The sequence below is a fragment of the Carassius gibelio genome, chromosome A4, assembly GCF_023724105.1.
Source record: "Carassius gibelio isolate Cgi1373 ecotype wild population from Czech Republic chromosome A4, carGib1.2-hapl.c, whole genome shotgun sequence".
Lineage (NCBI taxonomy): Eukaryota > Metazoa > Chordata > Actinopteri > Cypriniformes > Cyprinidae > Carassius > Carassius gibelio.
Genome location: NC_068374.1, coordinates 15,006,402 through 15,028,952, shown reverse-complemented (window position 1 = coordinate 15,028,952; position 22,551 = coordinate 15,006,402). Strand labels below are relative to the sequence as shown.

The following is a 22,551-nucleotide window of genomic DNA, read 5'->3' as shown; positions in this document are numbered from 1 at the left end:
TCATATGCTAGTCTTATTAAATTCATATAGGATTTATTTACATTTTGTTTCATTTGTTTTTATGTATTTCATACAGATTTCATATTTTTTTATAGGGAAATTGTGTGCCTGCTTTTCAAGTGTTATATTTTTACACCTAATTCCTTATATTACACCCATAATATTACTATAAATCTACATATAATCATACATGATTTCAGTCAATATTACATTATCTCCGAATATACTAATCATATATAATTTCAGTCACTGACTCTTTTATTTTAACTCAAAGTGACACAATCAAATTACTCCTCATGAGTAATATACAATTCCAGCTTGATAGCAAACAGAACTTTGCTCATGGAAATAACAAAACATGCAAAAGGCAACAGCAAAATAACTAGAACTGTGAACATACACTGTCATGGCCATCAATCATCAAAAAGCACTAAGGTTTCCGGATGTTTTTGTGTTTTTTTCTTTCCTCTAATTTCAGTAAGTTTGGCATTGATGGCTGCACCAATGCTGGAGGGCACCACATGAGGCCACTTTTGCAGTGTTGCTCCTGTGAGACAAATGAATAAAACGCAAAACATTGCTCTTGTTAGGAAGCAAGGTGGCCCACAGTTAATGACTACATATCAAGTTAGACAACTCAACAGCAGCATGGGGGTGGTGGGTGGTCTAGTGTTTAGGGATCTGGGCTTCCAAATGGAACAGTTGTGAGTTTGATAGGCATTGCCACTAAATAAATGACTATATAAATGACTCATTCATTCACTATTTTGGCCCTAAACAAGACAAGTAGCATAAACTTACTTCCAGTGGATCACTTTGTATATAATAATAATAATAATAATATGCCACATAGTGCTGTAATATAATATGAATCTATGATATTCAATCTACATAATTACAATTTCTGAACTGATTTGAAACTTACTGTAGATAGCATCCACTTTCATTTTGTCAAGAGCCTGACGTTGTGTCCCAGAATCCCTGGATGTTCCTCGAAGATTGCTCACCAGAAGCACATCAATTGGGAACACTGCTGTCAGGAGTGATCTTACAAAACAGGAGGTGGAGTTCGCATTCTGGGCCACAGCCCATGCCAGTCTGTCAACAAATACATTTGATCCAGGACAAATTTCCACCTGTTTTAGGAAGAGTACAAAAACAATTTATTATGCAGCATTGCCAATGGGATGCAATACTTTTATATAGATATATATATTACCAAATGGTTCATTGAACAGTGCAGTGTTCATTGATTAATTTAAATAGTACACTACCTGTTCTGTGGATACTGCTTTCGGTGGGTGGAGGGCTGTGGGAGAGGGCTGTGGGGAGGGCTGTGCAATACTCTGTGGCAAACCCTGTCTACTTTCCAAGTCAGAGCTGACTGATGTCGTTGATGAACACTGAGACTTCAGAGCCATCTTCACTTCATTAATCAGATTTGGTAGCTCTAACAACAAAAATAAAACAAAATAAAATATGATAAAACAATTTATTATACTAATTTACCTACTCAGGTGTTTTATATACTTCATAGAAATGCAGTTACCAATAATTATTGTCATTGCCAATTATTAAATTATTTGCCTCAACTTTACATACCAAGTTAAATAATGTTATTGGAACAAAACAACAGTTCAACAATAATCAACAATAAGTGCACAGACCATAAGAACTACAAAACAGTGTGATAGCTGATTGCATGATTCACCACAATACTAAAATAAATTTGATACCTCTAATAAGCATTCTTCTTAATTTTTCGTTGTCGTTTCTCAATTTTTTGTTTTCCTCCTCCATTTCCTTCAGCTTCTTCTGAGTCTCTGTCAAGGTTGTGGCTTGATACTCATCAACAATCATTTGGGCAACATTTCTCTGTGGTTTGGGGATCACTGTCCTTTTCCTTTGGGTCTGTCAAGGAAAAAGAGCAACAAGTCTATGATTCCATGATTCCAGTGCAAGTAGATAAAAAATAAAATAAAAATAGTTCTCAATATACGTGTAAAGTCTGAGCTGACTGAGACTAGTCCAAACATCAGTGGAAAAATCCATTCATTTTTATGAAAACATTCAATTGAGAGTGGTATATCCAGCTATCATATATGAAAAGGCTATACAATGGAAGTGTGCCAGTCAAGATGGCATCATGAAAGTAATGCTTACTTTTAAAACTACTGGGCCAAAAATGTTATTAAAAGTGTATGACAATGGAGCAGATAAGGAGATGATACGTATTCATCTTCTTAGATATTTGTCTTACTACTGTACCTCAATAAATGTAAACAGATATAAATAAAATTAATGTACAGTATAGGATGCTAAGTAAGAGAATCTGAAGGGGAAGGAGGCAGATCTCAAAGAAGATTTTGATGCCATTCACATTTTGGATATAGTCAGGTTCAAAAATAAGTAGATTACTTTGTTGTCTTGCCTTGTACACTTCCTTTGCATAGCCTGTTTGTCACTGATGGTTTTACTTTTCTAACAAAAGGACATAGTTTTAAAAAATACCAGAGACCTTTTTTTAAGTCTGCAAACATTTCAGTTCAGTCATTAAGTATATGGTGTGTGATTATATGCTTAAAATTAATTTACTGACAGTTGAACACAAACAGTCTTACCGGTGTATTCTCAACATCAGTTTCATCTGAATCTGTATATCTTGATGGTGGGACTGAGGCTCTTTTCTTAGGCAGTGCTTTGCTACTTTCATCAGACTCCAACCCCAGAAATTCCTTAATTTTATTATTAGTATGAAATCGATTGTCTGAAAAATGTTCAAAGTGGGAGGAGAGATCAGATTAAGGCACTTCACAGCACAGAAAACAATATTTTGCAATTATTGCATGAAATTATTCCTGCGCATATTATAGTCACACTGTAAAAAATGTCAGTGAAATTAACTGAAAAATTGTGTGAATTCATGACATCAAAATTTTGTAAACCAAAAAACAATGACATTTTGTTACATTAACACTCATATTTTGCAATTTCAAAAAATACTGTTGTAAAACAGTGAACCATCAATTTTACAGTAAGGATATGTTAAAACAACCATATTTATTTGCACATTTAAATATAAGTGCAATTTAAACAGAGAAAAACTGTAATATAAAAAGGAGTCTAATGCAGCAAAAAAGGGAAACATGTTACATTTTATTAATTCTATAATTTACAGATAATGTTCAATAACAGCAAAAATATTGTTAATATGAAGGATTAAAAAATAGTTTTGTATTATGAATTAAGTAGACCGGAGCTGCCTTCATGCCTCCGAAGTCAGCTGCCTAAGCTTTGGAACACAGCCTAGCTGGTTATGGAATTGCATTCATCCTACTGTAGTTATGTATTCCATTTCCACATAAACAGTTTAAGCGTTATTAAGTATAATAATTATTGATAAGTATTTTTAACAATTTTATTTCATTCTTAATCAATTGTAAATCAAATAAAAAAATGTTTTATTCATTTACAGAATAATTTCATTAATGATGCCTGTGTAAAATTTCCATGTAAATAAACATCCGTGTTTAAATGTCAAAATATGAGCTTTGTGTGTATCCCTGGAGCTTTGCCTCATCCACTAAGCATTCGGATTATCGCGCTTATTTTAACCATAGACTGTACAAAATATGGACGTAGTGTCCGTGACGTCACCCATTGGTTTGTGAAGAGCATTTTTGAAGCTTAAAGTATGCGGTGCCATAAACAGTAAAAGAAATGGAGACAGCGACCCCATTGGATTCAACGGAGACAAGTGAAGTAAGAAGCACGGTCGAGCGTACTGCGCAGACTCAAATCGAGCTTGATGACGTAGATGTGACGTGAGCAACCTGTCTGACAATTGTAAGTCTTCTAATAGCTGTGCCAAGAGAAATCTAAATCACCCACCGAATCTTGCAGAGACGGCGAGCGTGAACAGGAGCACATTTTGGTAAGTATTTTGATGCATTATTTTTTCATTTTGCATAGCATTTATTTTAAAATTTAATGCCAGTACGACATATTCTACGTACGCTTCTCCTCCTGTCCATACGGTAAATTCTCTACTGTGCGACAGAGAGTCGCAGGTTATGACGCAATCCGTATCACTCGCGGATAACCGAAATGAGTAAAGAGGCGGGAGGTTAGTGAAGTTGAGGTGACTGGTTGCTAAAAGCTAGAGCTGTAATCAGGCCTTAAAAGTTAGGCCCGAAATGTCCGGAGCCCGACAGAATGCAGCCCGAACCCGAACGTACATTTAGATTGACAGCTTTTTAAAAGCCCGAACCCGTTTACAGCCCGACATTATTTAAATGTGCGCACACACACAGCTTTTGTCAAGAATGAGAAATTTACACAGGTTTTAACATTATTTATTCATGACTAATAATCTACACGCCACTTGGAAGTTGAAACAAAGAAATAAGTAATCTGTAACATTGTAACATCTCATTCTAAATAGGCTTATGCAATACACTATAAATATGCCAATAAAATTAATATTTCTTAACGAATTAAATTAAGATAATACATTCTGAATTAAGATTGGTATTTGGCAATAACGAAATTAAGAGAAAGGCTCCGCGGGATTTGCGTCGGCACTTCTCTCCATTACTGCCAACATTAGTCTATCCTCTGTCTAAATTATGTATTTAAGACTCGATTCATATTTAGTTATACATTGAAAAACCTACTCACCAAGATTAGGCTACATGTTTTTGATGAGGAAAATCATTAAATCCACTGTAAATGAATTCAGCGCGATCCTGCGCTATACTGATAGTGCATCCAGCAGCATTGAACTTGACCGCTCATTTACCTCACAAAGCCGGAGCGCAAGGCCGAGCCCGCCCCGAGCCCATGTAAAATGTTAGAAATGAAGCCCGAACCCGCCCGAGCCCGTCGGGTCCCGACGGGTCCCGTCGGGTTCGGGCAAAGATCTTCAGCTCTACTAAAAGCTCGATTCTAGCAGTGGCAGTTCACTTGTCCCTTAATTGGCCGCGCCCTTAATTATACAGAGCTCTATCTAAAACTTAATATAAATGAAACGGATGAGTTACAAAACAATTCACCCTCACAGTTGTCATGACGGGAAAAAATAGCACCAGGCTGTATCAGGCTGTAAACATATTTTCTACTGTAAAGATGGGCATTTTAACATGGAGGTATATGGGAATTGACTTCCTTTTTGAGCCAGCCTCAAGCGGCTAGTCGATGAATTACAGTTAAGTCACTTCTGTAATGGCTTTATTAAAGAAGAAACTAATTTTATTTATTTAAAATATAAAGATTTACAAACAAACATGGCTGCATAAAATGTGTTTCTTCAAAATAGGATACAGAAAAGATATAGCCTGAGGGAGCACTTAATACAGACAGGAACATGTAGACTTAGTAACAAAAATAAAATAATAAATAAATAAATAAATATAAAGATTATAACATGACATAAGGGGAGCATTCAATCATTGTTCACAGTTGTGAAGTGCTTTAGGGTATCATATATTTTTTGTGCTTTAGGACCTTTCAATTTTTTTTAAGAATTCATATACATTTTCAGTTCGTTTAAAAAATAACAAATTTAGGAGATGATTTCACAATTCTACATTTCTATTCTAAGCTTGTTTGAGATGCACCTTGCCTCGCCTGAAATTTAGACTAGAGCAGACGGCTGCACTGGGGAGGAGTGAAAAAGGGCTTTTAAGTCGGACACTTCACCAATAGGCTTGTTTGAGATTAGCAAAAAATTTATATTTTTTGTTCTTGACTTTTTACATTTATATTTTTAATGAATTCCTTTAAACTTTTGTATTGGTGTTGAATTATTTGTACTGTGAGCTGTTTCCACACATTTCACCTTGTTGAATCTCCTTATAAACATCTTAATGTAAATGTAAATGCATTGTTGGTATTTCAGTTGCATCGATTTAATCCGCGATAAAATACGCGAACGTGATCTCTTCTTTTACTGACGTCTGTAGTCAACACAGCGATAATGCGAGATTCAGGGAGTGTCTAGTTTGCCTGCATCTTTTCCACTCCTTCCCTCATTGCGGCTGCCTACTCTTGCCTGCAGTAGTAAATGTGACGTCTCCTCGCAAAAGATCAAACTTCCTGCGGCGACAGGATGACATCAGAGTACCGCGAGAGCGATTCGATACCTTACGACTCGCTCTCGCAGTACTTTGACGTCATCCGGCTGTCAGTTCTTGCGGCGCCGCATGAAGTCGAACACACCTAGAGAGATCGGAAGATTGCTCCTTGGATTTTAACGAAGGTCAAGGGTCATAGCAAGCGCGATCGCCCCAGTGCATTCCATGTTTGTGAATGCTGACACGTGTACACGTGAACTTTGTTGCAGTCAGTGGTAAATTAACAGCTTGTTTTCGTAAAATTTAAAAGACAGTATTACACAATGATTGCAATCAAGGCTATTTGCAGTCATAATAAGGATGCGTCAGGGGGGTCTATTGCTTAAAAATGATTACTTGTCGTTTTTGCAGCAAGACGCTGGAGACGTTGAGGGGTTATGTGCTGCACTGTAGAGTTCATAGAAACGAACCCCGCTGTTTTTTCAAATGTCTTGGCGCTAACTGCAAACGGACATTTTGTAGTTATGCAGCTTTTAAAGCTCATTTCTATCGGTATCACAATGAGTCTGCACCTGTTGTTACAGCTGCTGTCACAGATTTAAAATGTTCCATTTCATTGTGTGATTCGACAATTTCACACAGTTAAGGAACTCGTATGCCACTTAAAAGGGCATATAGTTGAGGGGCAAGCTTTGGCATGTCCAGTAAAGGGTTGTAAAAAAACGTTCACTGTGAAATCAACGTTTACTGCTCATATGTCCAGACAGCATAGATCATGTTTGGTGGATAGCATAAGTGACACTTACAGAAATATTGTTTCTCAGTCTTCTGCTGTCATTGCATGTAATGATGTTTCCCAGACCTCAAATGATGAAACGAGTGACAATGTTGAACTGCCACAGAATTTTAAAGAGTCATTTCTTAGGAATGTTTGTTTACTTTACCTAAAATTGCAAGGGCAGCTCCTCCTTCCAGCTTCAACAATACAAACAATTGTTGAAGAGATGCAAAATGTGCATGATCTAGGACAAGATTACACTTTAAGTGAAATACGGTCACTTTTACAAAATGATATGTGTGTAACAGAGGATATTGTCACTAAAGTTTGTGATTGTGTAAAAATTTCAGATTTGTTCTCTTTCTGTCATCAGGGTCCACTGAGAACAGCATTTTCAAGAGCGCAGACATTCAAGCAAATGTTCAAGTACATAGAGCCTAAAAAGGTAAGCTTAGGAAATGATGAAAATATGACACAAAGGTTTGCATACTACATACCGGTAAAGCAAACATTAAGTAGCTTACTGCAGTCAGAATTCTGGAAGAATTCAATGTCACAAACGCCTTGTGCAACAGAATCAGATGTTTTCAGTGACATAAGTGATGGCAAAAGCTTAAAGTCCAACCAGTTTTTCACTGAAAACCCAGAATGCCTGAAACTAATTCTTTACCAGGATGCTTTTGAAATTGTCAATCCCCTTGGCTCTGCTAAAAAAAAGCACAAAGTTTTAGCAGTTTATCTATCTGTGGCTAATTTACCTGCTTATCTGCGATCCAATACTGATCACATGTCCCTTGTCTTACTGTGTGTAGAGAATGACTTAAAACAGTTTGGATATGCTAAAGTTTTCTCTGAGTTACTACAGGATTTAAAAGATTTGGAAGAAAACGGAATAACTGTAGATGGTAAAATGATCAAAGGAGGCTTGTTTTGTATTGCCGGTGACAATTTGGGTTCGCACAGCATAGGGGGGTTTACAGAAAATTTCAGTCGTTCTCAGTACTTTTGCAGGTACTGCGAAATAACCCGAAATGAGTTTCAAAATGATGACCCCAATGTTTGTGGTCCACAGCGTACCCCTGACAGTTACGATTCTGCTGTTTGTGATCTACAAACTGAAGACATTCAGGACTATAAAGGCATAAAGGTAAACTCAGATTTTAATACTCTAAAATCTTTTCATGTTTGCCATCCTGCTCTCCCACCGTGTTTAGGCCATGATATATTTGAGGGTGTGTTATCCTATGATGTTGCATTGTACTTGAAGTATTTCATTAAACAAAAGCAATGGTTTACATATTCAACTTTGAACCGGCGCATCAAGCAGTTTAAGTACAAAGGAGCTGATGCTCTCACAAAGCCATGTGCTGTCAAATCTGGTCTGGCCAAGCTTTCAGGGCAAGCCATCCAGAACTGGAATTTTTTGAGATTGCTTCCAGTGTTAATAGGTGAAAAAGTGCAAAATCCAGAAGATGATGTGTGGCAGTTAACTCTCCAGCTTAAAGATGTTGTTGATTTGATTTGTGCACAGAAGATTTCATCAGCACAGGTAGCCTATCTTGACATTCTAATCCAAGAATATTTGGAATCAAGAAAGTCTTTATTTCCTGAGAGTCCACTAAAACCTAAACACCACTTCTTGCGCCACTATCCTGCACTATTTTTACAATTTGGCCCCCTGATTAGACTGTGGACGATGCGTTTTGAAAGTAAACACAGCTACTTTAAGAGATGTGCTAGGCATTTAAAAAACTTCAAAAACATCTGCTTAACCCTATCTGAAAGACATCAAATGTTTCAGGCATATCTTTTAGCTGGACCAGGATGCAGTCAGCTTCTGCAAGTCAAAGACAGTTGCACATTTTACCCCAGCCTTTACAGTGATGCAATTAAACATGCAGTCAGAGAGTTTAGCTTTTCAGAAATTAATACTTGTGTATCCACAAACATAGTGTATAAAGGTACATCATATGAAAAGGGTAATTTCCTTGTGTCAGAAAATAATGAGACCATTGAATTTGGAGAACTTCTCATTATTTTAATTCAAAATGATGCCACTGTGTACTTTGTGATGGAAATACATAAAGCTGACTATCATTCTGAATACCATCTGTACTCTGTGACAAAACAGATCACCAGGTTGCATTGTCTTAACATTAATGACTTGGTAGATTTTTATCCATTACCAACTTACTTTGTTAATGGCCATCAAGTCATTCCACTGAAACACAGCGTGTTGTTGAAATAGAGGAGAATAAAAGTTTTTGTTAACATAATATATGTGGGTGTAGTGTGTATAATAATTATATATAAGTACACACACACACACACACACACACACAGTTGCATGTGTATATACATGTTTATATTTATATATAATTTATATTATATATAAATATTTATAATTTACATTTTTTTTCTTAAAATTATACATGTATGTGGGTGTGTATTTATATATACATAAGTATTATATACAGTACACCCACATATATTATGTAAACAAAAACTTTTATTCTGCAAACGATTATTCGCGATCGTTAGGCAGCAATACATACAACTTTAAAAGTATGAAAATATGAGTTTTGAGTAATGAGTTTTTATTTTACTATTAGATGTGCAGACAATACTTAAAATTGTCAAACACATTGTTTACTTAAAAAAAAATACAGCTCCACTTATGTGTACAGTGTTCACTGAAAGTCTAATTACTGCTTACTTGATTCCAGAAATGACTGACTCAGAAAGGACATTTCTACACACCACCATCACTGACATCTTGCCTGACCTTCCAGAGGTGACCAAACATATTTTAGAAGAGACCTTGCAGTCTCTTGGTGTGGAGACAAGGGATGACTTTAGGTTTATTGAAGAAGCTGATTTGCTGTCAGCATTGAGGCCAGTTCAAGCCCGCAAAGTCCTTGCTGCTTTGAAACTGAGGTGTAAGTCATGTTTCACAATACAGAATATAACCAGTGCCCATTGTAACCATAAATCATCTAAAAAGTTGGAAATATAAATTTTTTACATTATGATTATAATAATTTTTGTGTTTTGCAGGTCAGACTCCTGAAAGCAGCAGCTCATCTGGTGATGCCTTGCCAGGACCTTCAACAAGTTTTTGTTCATTTTCACCCCAAAGTTCACAATCAACCTCTCCCATCAGCTCCCAAAACCCTAATATAGACTGGATGGACACCTTTCTGGTTCCATGGGATAAGTTACCAGAGGAACTGATACAAATATTTGAAAGAGGAAACCGACCAAGTCCACGTATGAGAAGAGAGATGGTCCGGATTGTGGTTCGGGAGATGATACAAAAAAATCGTTGCCCAAGTACGAAGCTTTCTAATGAAGTTGCCAAGAAGATGGTAGCAAAATATCCTAAATCTCTGCAAGACGTAATTGAGGGAGAGGTGGTTGGGCTAGGGTACCACTCTTTGGCTAAGCAGTTGCAGTACAGGATAGAAAATGTAAAACGATGTACAACCCCAAAAATAAGGAAAAGAAAATGTTGCTCTGATGAGTGTGACACCGATGAAATCTCTCCAGAACAGAGGGCCGCAATGCAAGATACTTATGGCTGCATTAACTGGCATTTAAAATTCCTGCCCCTTGGAGAGACCGAAGAGAGCCAGCGAGAAAAGAAAGAACAACTGAAGAGGATGTTTCTGCAAACTGAAACAAATGCAGAGGAGGTCAAGCATCTAATGAAGTTGACTTTCTATACACAGCGTAAACAAGTCAACCAAGGGGAAAATATGAAACATCTCCTCAAAGAGTGGCCATTTTGGTTCAGCGAGCTTGGCATGACAGTCCACTTTAAGGAACTTACTGGAATTGGGCTTATAGAAACTTTCACACGGAATGTGGTTCTGAAGGGGAAACGACTCTTGAACTACTTCAATACTGTTGGTGTAAACAAGAACAAAAAGTTCCTACAGGCTGTAACGAACTTGAAAGTGATCAGGGGAGAGCTGAGTGATGGCTCTGAAGATGTCAAAGAGATGTTGCTGCTTTTGTTGTCTTACTTTAATGATAAGGAAGACACAATGTTCTGTTATGTGGAGGACACCTGCCTGCCAGAGGAAGTACCGATGGGTCAAGTTCATCTGACTCCCAGCCTTGTTGTATGTGGTAAGTACATTTTTTCCCGTTCTTTTAATTTGTCTTGTATCTCAAATTTTTTCATCCACTCCTTGAGGTATTTGTACACCCCAGGTGAAAAAGTAGTACACTTCCATACTTAAAGTGCTCTATTTTCGCACACTAATTTTGTACTTAATATACTAAAAATTCATCTTTAGTACTTTTTAAGATGTTCTTAAGATTATCTAAGTGTTCTTCACTGTGCTATTTTGAGACACCATGAATATGAACGAAAATGCACTTTTAACATACTATCTCTGTTTTAAAAAATTTATTTATTTAACACTTGTATTAAACTTGAACCCAACTTTCATACAAAGATGGGTTCAAGTTTCCTACAAGTGGTACATAAATACATTTTTTAAATACATTTTTAGCACATTTTAGTTCATATTTATGGTGTCTCAAAAAACACAGTTAAGTACACTTAGATGTTTTTAAGATTATCTTAAGAAGTACTAAAGAAGAACTTTTAGTATATTAGGTACAAAATTAGTACTTGAAAATAGAGCACTTTAAGTACACTATGGAAGTGTACTTCTTTTTCACCTGGGACATTGGAATATTGTTGTGCAATGTGTTTTGCTGTATGTTTAATGTAATTTTTTTCCTTTTAGGTCGATCGTGTTTTTCTGCGAAGCGGTTCATGCTATGTGTGGATCAAAACATTGTTCACAACAATATCCCCTCCTTCATTTCCGCAGTGTGCTTGATGTTTGGCAGCTATTACTGCTTTAATATACACTACCCATCACAGCTGGCATCAACTCTTGAGTTTATGCAGAGGTATGTGTTCTTCAATAGAACTATTTTGCTTTCTTGTTCTGAAAAAAATTACGGTAGCTGGCTGCTTGACTTAGGGCTACGGGGACTTTTTATGATTATATGTGGTTAATAGCCACTGTAGTAATATTTTCTTATTTAGGGTTAGGTTTAAAACTTTAAGGCCTGGTTTCAAAGACAAGGCTTAGCTTAATGGGATAGTTCGGACAAAAATGGTAATAAACTTATGATTTACTCACCCTCAAGCCATCCAAGATGCATATGTCCCTCATTTTTCAGACAAACACATTTCCAGTTATTTTTAAAAATGTCCTACATCTTCCAATTTTAAGTGTACAAATGTCAGGTCCACCTCCTTCAAACCCAAAGAATGTGCCTCTATCATTTTACAAAAATAAATCAAAGGGATCCAGGGGGATAAATAAAGGCCTTCTGAGGTTAATCCATGATTTTCTCTTAGAAATATCCATATTCAAAACTTTACAAAGAAAAATGACGAGCATCTGGTAATGCCACCCTCTTAGTCTCCTCTGCATTCAGGAAAGTGTTTTAGTGTAGTGTACGCACGTTTTGTTGCAACATACCACAAATGTGGAGGCAAAACAACCCTCCACATTTGTCATAAGTCACTAAGAAATGTGCGTACACTACACTAAAACACTCTTCTGAATGCAGAGGAGACTGAGATGGCGGCATTATGGCAGGTTACATATTTTAGTTTGTATAGTTTTAAACATGGACATTTCTCTTTCAAAATCATATCAGTTACCCTCAGAAAGCCTTTATTCGTCCTCCGGAGCTGTGTGGATTACTTTTGTGAAGGATGGTTGCACATTCTTTGGGCTTAAAGAAGTTTGAGCCCATATTAATTTTTTATAAAGATTGGAATATATAGACATTTTTAAAAATATCTGAATATGTGTTCGTATGGAAAAGTAAAGAGATACAGTTTGTCATAAAAGTGAGTACACCCCTCACATTTCAGCAAACATTCTAGTATATCTTCTTGTGACAATACTACAGAAATAAAATGTGTATATATTTAGCAATGTGCTTGTTGTGTAGCAGTAAAGATTTATTGGCTTCAAAAACAGACGCATGAATGCTGCAAACATTGCTTTACAGGTTGCAGAAGAAGGTCAGATAGTCAGTTCTCAGACCATACGCAGCAGACTGCAACAGTTTGGTTTGCATGACCAACACCACACATGCTGGACTCCATCTGACCCAAACAAGTTTATGTTTAAGTTTTGTCTCATAGACCACAGGACATGGTTCCAGTAATTCATCCTCTTAGACAAGTTGTCTTGGGCAAACTGTTTGTTTGCTTTCTTGTGAGCCAGTTTTTTAGAAGAGGCTTCCATCTGGGATGATGGCCATTTAAACCTAATTGTTGCAGTGTGCTCAGTTTTATGATGTTACTTATCTTCTTATAGCCTTGGCCATCTTTGTGGAAAGCAACAATTATATTTTGCAAAGTAACTTACTGTAGATTTTACATTCATGTTATTTACTGGCAACAGTTTGTTCAAAGTTAAATGAACATGAAACATGTTCAGTCTTTATCTTCTACAGTAAGTTACTGGCAACCAGCTGCATAATTACAGCAAATTTTTTACAGTGAAGATATCTAAAAATATTTGCTGATATGTGAGGGGTGTACTAAATTTTGTGACATACTATATGTAGCTTGAGGGTGAGAGAAAATCATGGGCTAATTTTCATTTTTGGCCAAACTATGACTTTAACCCAGTACTAGGCCTTGGTTAAATTTGTTAAATATGTCGGAGACAAACCATTACTGATGCGCATCTTTAGACAAAAGTACATTATGGCACTGACACAGTTTTAAATATGTCTGTGAAACCGTGGCCAAAACTAATTATTTATATCTTGAATAAAAGAAATTTTAAAGTTACTGTTACTAACCTATTTAAAATTTGCCTCTCTTTTCCTCTGCAAAGGTGTTTTTTATCAATCAACCCAGAGAAGGGCACTAAGGTGGAGAAGACAAACACATCACGTCTCCATGTAAACCCAAGAGTTCTGACCTTGATTCAGGAACTTTCGGATCATGAGTGGCGTGATGTCTAAAACTTTGAATATGGACTGAAGTCAATAAGATTTCTGACATGTTTCTTTCATTGACTCTCTTTGTCTTTTTCTCTTTGAGTCAGTGATGATCAAGATAATTATTTTATTTTTGTAGATGATGTTTGTGTTGTTTGTAAAAAAAGTACAGTACACATTACAAATTTGTATGTTAACAAATGACAGATGTTTTGTCCACTAATTTGATGTGAATAAATTGTTCCAAAGCCATTTTCATGATTATTTTGAGAAAGCAGCAGCCTTTTTCTGTAAAATAATAATATATTTTTGTATAAATTCACTTAAAATGTATGTATTTATTACAATGAAAACATGTAAATTAATCAGGTGTTTTACAAAAATATGGTGGCAAAGCAGCAGCCTTTTTCTGTGAAATAAACCTATATTTTTGATTTAATATACTTAAAATGTATGTTTTTCTTGCAGTGAAACCATGTAAATTCACCAGGTATTTGACAAAATCATTTTGATGAAGCAGCAGCCTTTTTCTGTGAAATAAACCTATATTTTTGGATAAAAATAATTAAAATGTATGTTTTTCTTACAGTAAAACCATGTAAATTCACCAGGTATTTGACAAAATCATTTTGATGAAGCAGCAGCCTTTTTCTGTGAAATAAACCTATATTTTTGGATAAATATACTTAAAATGTATGTTTTTCTTACGGTGAAACCATGTAAATTTACCAGGTATTTCACAAAATAATTTTGATGAAGCAGCAGCCTTTTTCTGTGAAATAAACCTATATTTTTGGATAAATATACTTAAAATGTATGTTTTTCTTACGGTGAAACCGTGTAAATTTACCAGGTATTTCACAAAATTATTTTGACGAAGCAGCAGCCTTTTTCTGTGAAATAAACCTATATTTTTGAATAAATATACTTAAAATGTATGTTTTTCTTACGGTGAAACCGTGTAAATTTACCAGGTATTTCACAAAATTATTTTGACGAAGCAGCAGCCTTTTTCTGTGAAATAAACCTATATTTTTGAATAAATATACTTAAAATGTATGTATTTCTTAAAGTGAAAACATGTAAATTTAACATTTTTTCCTCTTAAAGAGAATCTGTAATTTTTACCAAATTGTTCTGGCAACCACAGCTGCCAAAAAGTTTTTGTAAAAACAACAAGAAATTTTTTACAGTGCAGTGGTAGTTACAAAACTGCCATAAAAATTTTATTTACACATCACAACAGTTTCACATTATTAACTGGATCTGACAATGTAGAAAAAAATAAAAAATTAAATAAAAATATAACCCATTAGATAGGTCTACTTACTGCTCACAAACTTGACAGAGGCCATGTACACTGGCCAACCATGTTTTGACTTTTTCCCTTTCTGCCACTCCACAGCAGCTGAATAGTCAGTTTGTGGGTATCCATCATCATCCATCTTGGTGTCATCATATTTACGTATGGCATCGGTTTTTACCTCGCTATACATCCCAGCATCCTCCCCACTGACCCACTGGACCACTGCTAACTTTCTCATCACACCTTGGAAATTAAAAGAGAGTTGCTTGTAGTCAAATTAGATTAATGCATTTAAGACTGTTTCATTATTCAGTCAGACATAAAACTGTCAACTTGATGTGTCAACTGCATACAAGTTGGCTGCAGAGCATGTGGGAGATAATATTTTTTAAAATAAAAGTAACGTAAGTTAATGTTATCGGTATAATACCAATACAACATAAACTAAAAATAAATTAATCTAGCTAACACTAGCTAAATACAGGAAGCAAGGTCTATGTCAAAGTTGTTGCAGAGAATTCCTAAATAATGCTCCAGTTACTCGCTGAAAGCAAACTAACTCTAGCAACTGTTTTCTGATAGGTTAGCATTACCCATTCGAAAAAATAATAATATTTTGCTTATAAATTGCTAAAAACACAAACCTGAATCAGCACTGCTACCTGAGTAATCAATACAACAAGTGAAAATTATTCCTACCTTAGGATCCTGGTTACGTTACTGCAGAAATCAACGTCTAGGCAATCTGACTGTAATTTCGGAGCTGTTGACGCAAGTCACGCAACGTACCGTTTTACCGCTTTCTGGGCGCTTGTCTAAATGAGACTTTTCATTGGATCCCGCGAAGCAATTCAAACATCAACCAATCAGTGTATTTTATAGTCTCTTTTTACATAGAGTTGCCTGTAGGTAGATAGATGTTCAAAAAATAGACTATTTTTTAAATGATACAGAACATATGCGGAACAAATGCCGAAACCAAAAGCGTATTGCTTTCACAGCTGCTAAGAAGAAGAAAGAAAGATTCCTCATCGTACACGGACCAGGTGGAAAAAAAGGTAAAGTGTATAAAATAAAATAAATATAGGCCTAAAATATATGTAGATAAGGTTGAGAACAGGGTCGGAAATTATAAGTTGCACAAATAATAATAATTATTATAAATAAATGTAAAAAGCCCACACAATCGACATACATTGTATTTAAATGTATTATGGCTGTCGCGATTAACATTAAATGTGAAAATTAATGAAAATTGCTGTTGTTGTTGTTTTTTTTTGTTTTTTTTTTTATTTTTTTACTTATGTACAATTTATATAAAAGTTGTTTATATTAGTAACAGTTTTAAGTATTCTGATTGATTTAAATAACTGTTAAATTTAAGTATTTTATGCAATAAGGTTAATCAAATTTGCCCTTACAAATTTAATAGCGGTAGCACTTTATTTTACAGTCCTGTTCCTCATGTACATACTATGTACTTATTATAGTAATTACAATAACTATGTAATAACTAGGTACTAACCCTGAACCTACCCCTAAACCTAACCCTACCCTATGTAGTTACCTTGTATTACCAGAACTTTCTTAGATAAATACACTGTAAGTACACTATAAGTACATGTTAGTTCACGTACTGTAAAATAAAGTGCAACCATAGCCCTGGAAACATGACCTCATAATGGAAAAGCTGATTTCTGACCCTGGCTGAGCCAATGATGTTGTGTCTGAAACTGTATAGGAAAATCGAATCTTAGAAAAATATCTACATGACTTGGAAGGGGAAACTTTCTGGAGTGACACTAATGATGTAAGTCCTAAGTAAGAAAATGAATCAGACATTTTACAAAGGAAACACATTTGTGGGGGTATTGTTAATTAATGTGCTAAAAGTTTTATAGTGCCCAATTAAATTTAATGGTCTCTCACCTTTATACACCTTTAAATGGACTGTTCTGTTTTCCTTCTCTTTTGTATATTTACTTTTTCCCTGTCTTAGAATGATGTTTCGCACTCACCAAAGGGGACTGAAGAATCCACCCCCACAGATACAGGCCTCCAGGTAGACATTTGAGTAAATGGTATTAATCTATTGCTATAGGCCTGTTTTTGTTTCATTCATATAATTGAATAATGTTGTCGCCTCTTTTAGGGCAATATACTTTTACAACCAGAGACCACAAGAGAGTCACCATCCATCGAAAAACAGGTGAAAAAATTTGTTTGTCATCCAGCTGTCAGTAGACATTTGGATACTGAAGATAAGAACACTTATGTGAGATTTCTTCCCTTAAAAAATATCCAGCAGTTAATACTTGAATCTATATTTCTTAAGTTACATTCTCTTTCATATTCACATTTATTAGTTAATTTTGTCCCCTCATCCAGGTAAATCCATCACTGAGGACAGGGCAGCCTACATCCAAAGAAATACAGGCAAACATGACTTATTTCTTCTTTAGTTTCTATATGTTTCGATTGCTATATTAGATATTAATAGTTAAAATTATATATATTAAAAAGTCTTGTTCTTTTTAGGATGACAGCCTGATGTCACATTTACCAGAGACTGCGGAAGAGGGGAATTCATCAGAAGTGCAGGTAAATAAGAAACTTATATCAAACCATGCTGTATGTAAATCAGGAATGTTGTGTGTAATTTAGGTTTACAATTGTGTTTTACGTACATTGTCCCTTAATGTGTAGAGACAACTGAATTTGAGATGAGATGCTTAATTCAGTGCATAGCACAATGCAGTGTTGATGAGTTTAAAAATAAGAATATCAGCATGTAAATTTGTTTGTTTCTTTTGGTACACACTTTGATTATGCTGACTCCTATTTTGATTCTTTCCCATTTTTTACAGAATACCAACCATGCCTCTTCAGGTTTCTCAAATGTCCATGTCACAGATACTAGTTGGCTGAACATCCTTGCATTTTCCTTGAAGCATAATGTAACAGGGGCTTTAATGGAGGACCTACTGAAGCTGTTAAGGTTATGCAATGGGGATGGTGCAAGCATCCCACGAAGCAAGTACATGCTAGAGAAGGCGTTTAAAGATTTTGTAGACAAATCAGAATACCATCATTATTGTGGTGTTTGCAGCACTTACATTGGCCTTTCAGTGTCTAAGGACAGTGAATTAAAATGTCAGATTTGCTCATCAACACAAACTGTGAGACAAAGTTTAGAGTTGGGCTACTTTTTTATTTGCATACCTCTGAGGGATCAACTTAAATTTCTTTTGGAGAATGAACCTTTTATAAACATTTACAATGACCAAAACAGAGATAGAATAACGGATATTTCTGATGGGAAGCTGTACAAATATCTGAAATCAATTAGCGATTCTTTCTTTTCCCTGTCATTTAATTGTGATGGAGTGCCTGTGTTCCAGTCATCTAAATTCAGCATCTGGCCCTTACTATGCTCTGTTAATGAAATACCCAGAGAGGAAAGAGATAAAAATGTCATACTATGTGCCTTGTGGTTTGGGTCATCTAAACCACTGATGAGTAGCTTCCTCAAACCTTTTGTGGAGGAATGCAAAAGTCTTGGGACAAAACGGGACTTCAGTGGCAGGATCCAGTAGATCACTCAATCAAAACTGCAAAGGTCTATGCATTATGTGCTATATGTGATGCTGTAGCACGGCCTTTACTGCAAAATTTCAAACAGTTTAACGGAGAGTATGGGTGTGGGCACTGTCTTCATCCAGGTGTTCAAATGAGAAAAGGCAATGGGACTGTGCGAGTGTATCATGGTTTGGAGGAGATGCCAGGACTTAGAGATCACAACACAACTGTGCAAATAGGTGAAATTGCCCAAAAAAATGAGCAGAGCATTTTGGGTATAAAAGGGCCATCTCCAATTGTGGACTTGCCCCATTTTGACCTGATCAATGGCATGGTCCCTGATTACATGCATTGTGTGTTACTGGGGGTTTGTCGGCAAATAGCCACTTTATGGTTTGATTCGAAAAGCTACCGTCAACCATGGTATATTGGTTTGAACGCTGCAAGAGTGGATGGAAATCTTTTATCAATCAAGCCTCCAAGCATTTTTTCCAGAACCCCAAGGTCTATTGCTGAGCGAAGGTTTTGGAAAGCTCATGAATGGCAGAATTGGCTTTTATATTACAGTTTGCCAGTCCTGAAGGGGATACTTCCAAACAAGTATCTTTGCCACTGGGCTTTACTTGTGGAGGGTGTGAGCATTTTGCTAGGTTCAGACATTAGCCAAGAGAATATTGACCATGCTCATCAGGCTGTTGAGCTTTATGTTGAATCAGTTCAGTCTTTGTACGGCTAAGACCAGATGACCTACAATGTGCATTCACTCCTGCATTTGACTAAGAGTGTTGAGAATTTGGGTCCTCTCTGGGCCCAGTCTGCTTTCATGTTTGAGAACTATAATGGCTACTTGCTCAAGCAAGTAAAAAGCAGTAATGCAGTGCCTCAGCAGCTTTGCAAAAGGGTAGTTTGGTCTCGTGCATTGCCACGCATAGCTAAGGCCTGTTCATCTAATGATGTCTCACCTGAAATGAAATCATTCTACACAGAAATGACCTCCAGTAAACATCATGTAAGGAACTATGCTAGATATGACAGGGTGACTGCACTTGGAGTGCCAAAGATTAGGCCAGTGTCTGAAAATGATATGAATGCATTGCATGCATTGCGAGATGTACCCGGGACCTCTACTGGCATGTACTATAACAGAATAGTTGTCAATGGAGAGGTTATTCACAGCCAAACATACACCAAGACAAAGAAAAGGAACAACTCTGTTGTGATGCTGAAAGATGGCAGCATTTTCAAGGTGTCATACTTTCTCTGTGTCATTGATGACCAACATCACCTATATGCAGTTGGTAAATTTGGAAATTGTACAGTGCAGAGGCTGGTTCGAGGATGTACTCTTAAAATATCATTGACCTTTATGAAGACTGTACATTTTCTTACAGGATTTGAAAGAGCAGTTGACAGCAATGACATTGTGAGACCATGCGTTTACATTAATTGTGAACAGTCTGGTCCTGTTGTTTGTGAACAAATCAAAACATATTATTGTAAATGAATGAAGTTGAGTCAAATATGTTTGTAGAACAGTAATCTAAAATGTTAACAATTGAGGGGTTAAAAATTGGCTGGAATATATTTGACAAAGTCATTTTTGTAAATGTGACAAACTTTTGGTGGCGATATGCGTAATAATCACTGACATTTTGGAAAGTTTTATGTTAAACAGAACTTTTGTATATAGTAAACTTAGTACTGTAATTAAGTTGTGATAAACATTGTCATAAATTAAAATTAAATCTGGTGATGTAGGATTTGAAAGGAAAACTATTTTGAAATGTGAAATATGCAACTGTATCTTGCAGAATACACTAATAAATAATTTTGTAATTAGAATGTGTGCTTGTCTGACTAGTTTAAATGTTGTGTTTTATTTAAGGCTTATTAGTATACAGTATATGACAATGATTGACTATAGGCATGGGCTCCACTTAGTACAAAATAAGACCAAGGGGATGAGTGAAGTGCAACTTTATTCTGATTGGTAAACTGCACTATGTTTTATACACGTCTCAAGAGATGTGATGGACATTCATATTAAATTAGCGTTCTTTCCCTATGTTTTTAAATCATGAAAACTTATGAGGCTTTAGTCATATGTAGGACATATATAACATATATGATTGAAAGTACATTAATATTATGCATTTTGTATATGTGGTTTTTGCAGCATATATGCCCCTTACAATATTCATTTGGAACATATAAGAATCACGGGGGGTTTTAACAAAACTTTTCCATATGGGCAACTCCTTCACTACAAAGCAAAGCGAAGTAGCAGAGTTTGGTATTACCAAGCTACAAATCAATTAAGCTTATGATAAATTTGAATCAAGATTTTGGTTCAACATTTTTGGAAAATGTTGAATAAATTATGAAAATTTTCATTTTTGTGTGAACTATCCCGTTAACAGTAGTGAAAAGTGAGCAACTAATAAAAATTATAGTTGTTCATATTTTTTATATATATAATTTATAATTAAAAAAAAAAAAAAAACAGAATAAGACAATAAGACAAATACGAAACAAATACAAATTAAACTAGTTTTTCAGATACAGTAGGTTTACTTAAAATATTTAACATCTTTTGTTGGTTAACATTATAATGACACTGAAAAGGCTACTTAATTAGGAATGCTGTCCCAGAAGGCATGCATGTAATACTACTGACACGTTCAGTTTTCACTCACCTGTTCGAGTTCAATTAATCCATAACTGTATTTACATGAGATATTCTACACAAAAGACATCTGAACTGCTGTGTTTGTATTTGAGCACTGAGAACTGATCGCGTGCTGTATGAGAACTGAAAATGTGGAACGTGCGCAAGAGAGCACTTCTATCAGGATGATTCCACCTAACCTGCTTTCACTAACTTTAAAGGGGTCATATGATGCTTTTTTAAAGATCATTATTTTGTGTATTTGGTGTAACAGAATATGTTGACATGCTTTAATGTTCAAAAAACGAATTATTTTTCAAATACTGTACATTCGAAGTACAATCGCAGTATGTCCTCTATGCAGCGCTTCTTTCAAATGCGTCATTTTCTACAAAGTCTCTCCTTCGGACAATCGCAGTCTGCTCTGATTGGCCAACTGACCAGTGCATTGTGACTGGCCAAACACCGCAAACACACGTCAGAAATGTAATGCCCCTTTCTATAATCACAAGCTTCTTCTTTTCCAAATAAATGTAAAGACAGTTAATAATGTCCTTAGTTTTACCATCAGTTCAAGCCTGAAAGGGGAACAGAGTCGTGTGACAGACACAGTGATGAAGCTCTCATGTATTTGCAGTACACAAGCCATGGACGGTTAAGACAGTCCACGAGTGATGTGATGTGATGTCAATGACCCATCTTCTCTCCCTCTCTCACACACAGACGCGCGTGCACACACGACACACAAAACTTTGCATTTGAGCAGTCAGTAGCAAATACTTAAACTAATAACAAAACATGCTTACAATAGCTGATTCAGAAGCACCAGATTGTCATTGCAAAGTTTGAATTACCTCATCTCCTCCCCCTCTCCGAGAGTCTTAACTTTGATAAAGAATATCAGTTTGGTTTTAAGACTGTAGTCTTTGCAACTTCAGCGATTTTATCTATGCACAATCAGCTTGTAACAACGAATTGTGACTCTGAGATATCTGGTCACCTCATCCCTACACTTTGGGGTGCTAAGACCATTGTTTCAGATCACTAGTTCACATTTTGGTAGTCTATCCATTCACTGCAGCTGCCACACTGAGACTAGATATGTGAACGGCCCTTATTTGATTGCAATCCAATGACAGGGGATAGC

General features: G+C 35.9%; 2 protein-coding genes across 3 annotated transcripts; one reads left to right on the top strand and one right to left on the bottom strand.

Moving 5' to 3' along the window:
* Positions 1-280: 280 nt before the first annotated feature.
* On the bottom strand, positions 281-2,730 carry LOC127971357 (uncharacterized). Its single transcript, XM_052574303.1, has 5 exons — positions 2,622-2,730; positions 1,737-1,911; positions 1,275-1,450; positions 926-1,136; positions 281-547 (listed from the first exon to the last, which is right to left on the bottom strand). The coding sequence occupies exons 2-5, from the start codon at positions 1,858-1,860 to the stop codon at positions 414-416; spliced, it is 645 nt and encodes a 214-aa protein (XP_052430263.1). The 5' UTR covers positions 1,861-1,911; positions 2,622-2,730; the 3' UTR covers positions 281-413.
* A 4,494-nt stretch (positions 2,731-7,224) lies between these two features.
* On the top strand, positions 7,225-13,911 carry LOC127971355 (uncharacterized). Of its 2 annotated transcripts, none has more exons than XM_052574296.1 (6): positions 7,225-7,297; positions 7,925-7,999; positions 9,579-9,791; positions 9,910-10,986; positions 11,703-11,784; positions 13,746-13,911. In XM_052574296.1, exons 3-6 carry the CDS (start codon positions 9,581-9,583, stop codon positions 13,873-13,875), a joined length of 1,500 nt encoding a protein of 499 aa, XP_052430256.1. In that variant the 5' UTR covers positions 7,225-7,297; positions 7,925-7,999; positions 9,579-9,580; the 3' UTR covers positions 13,876-13,911. The 2 variants fall into 2 exon arrangements, with proteins under 2 accessions (XP_052430256.1, XP_052430255.1); XM_052574295.1 differs by having other exon boundaries at positions 11,616-11,784.
* Positions 13,912-22,551: the final 8,640 nt, after the last annotated feature.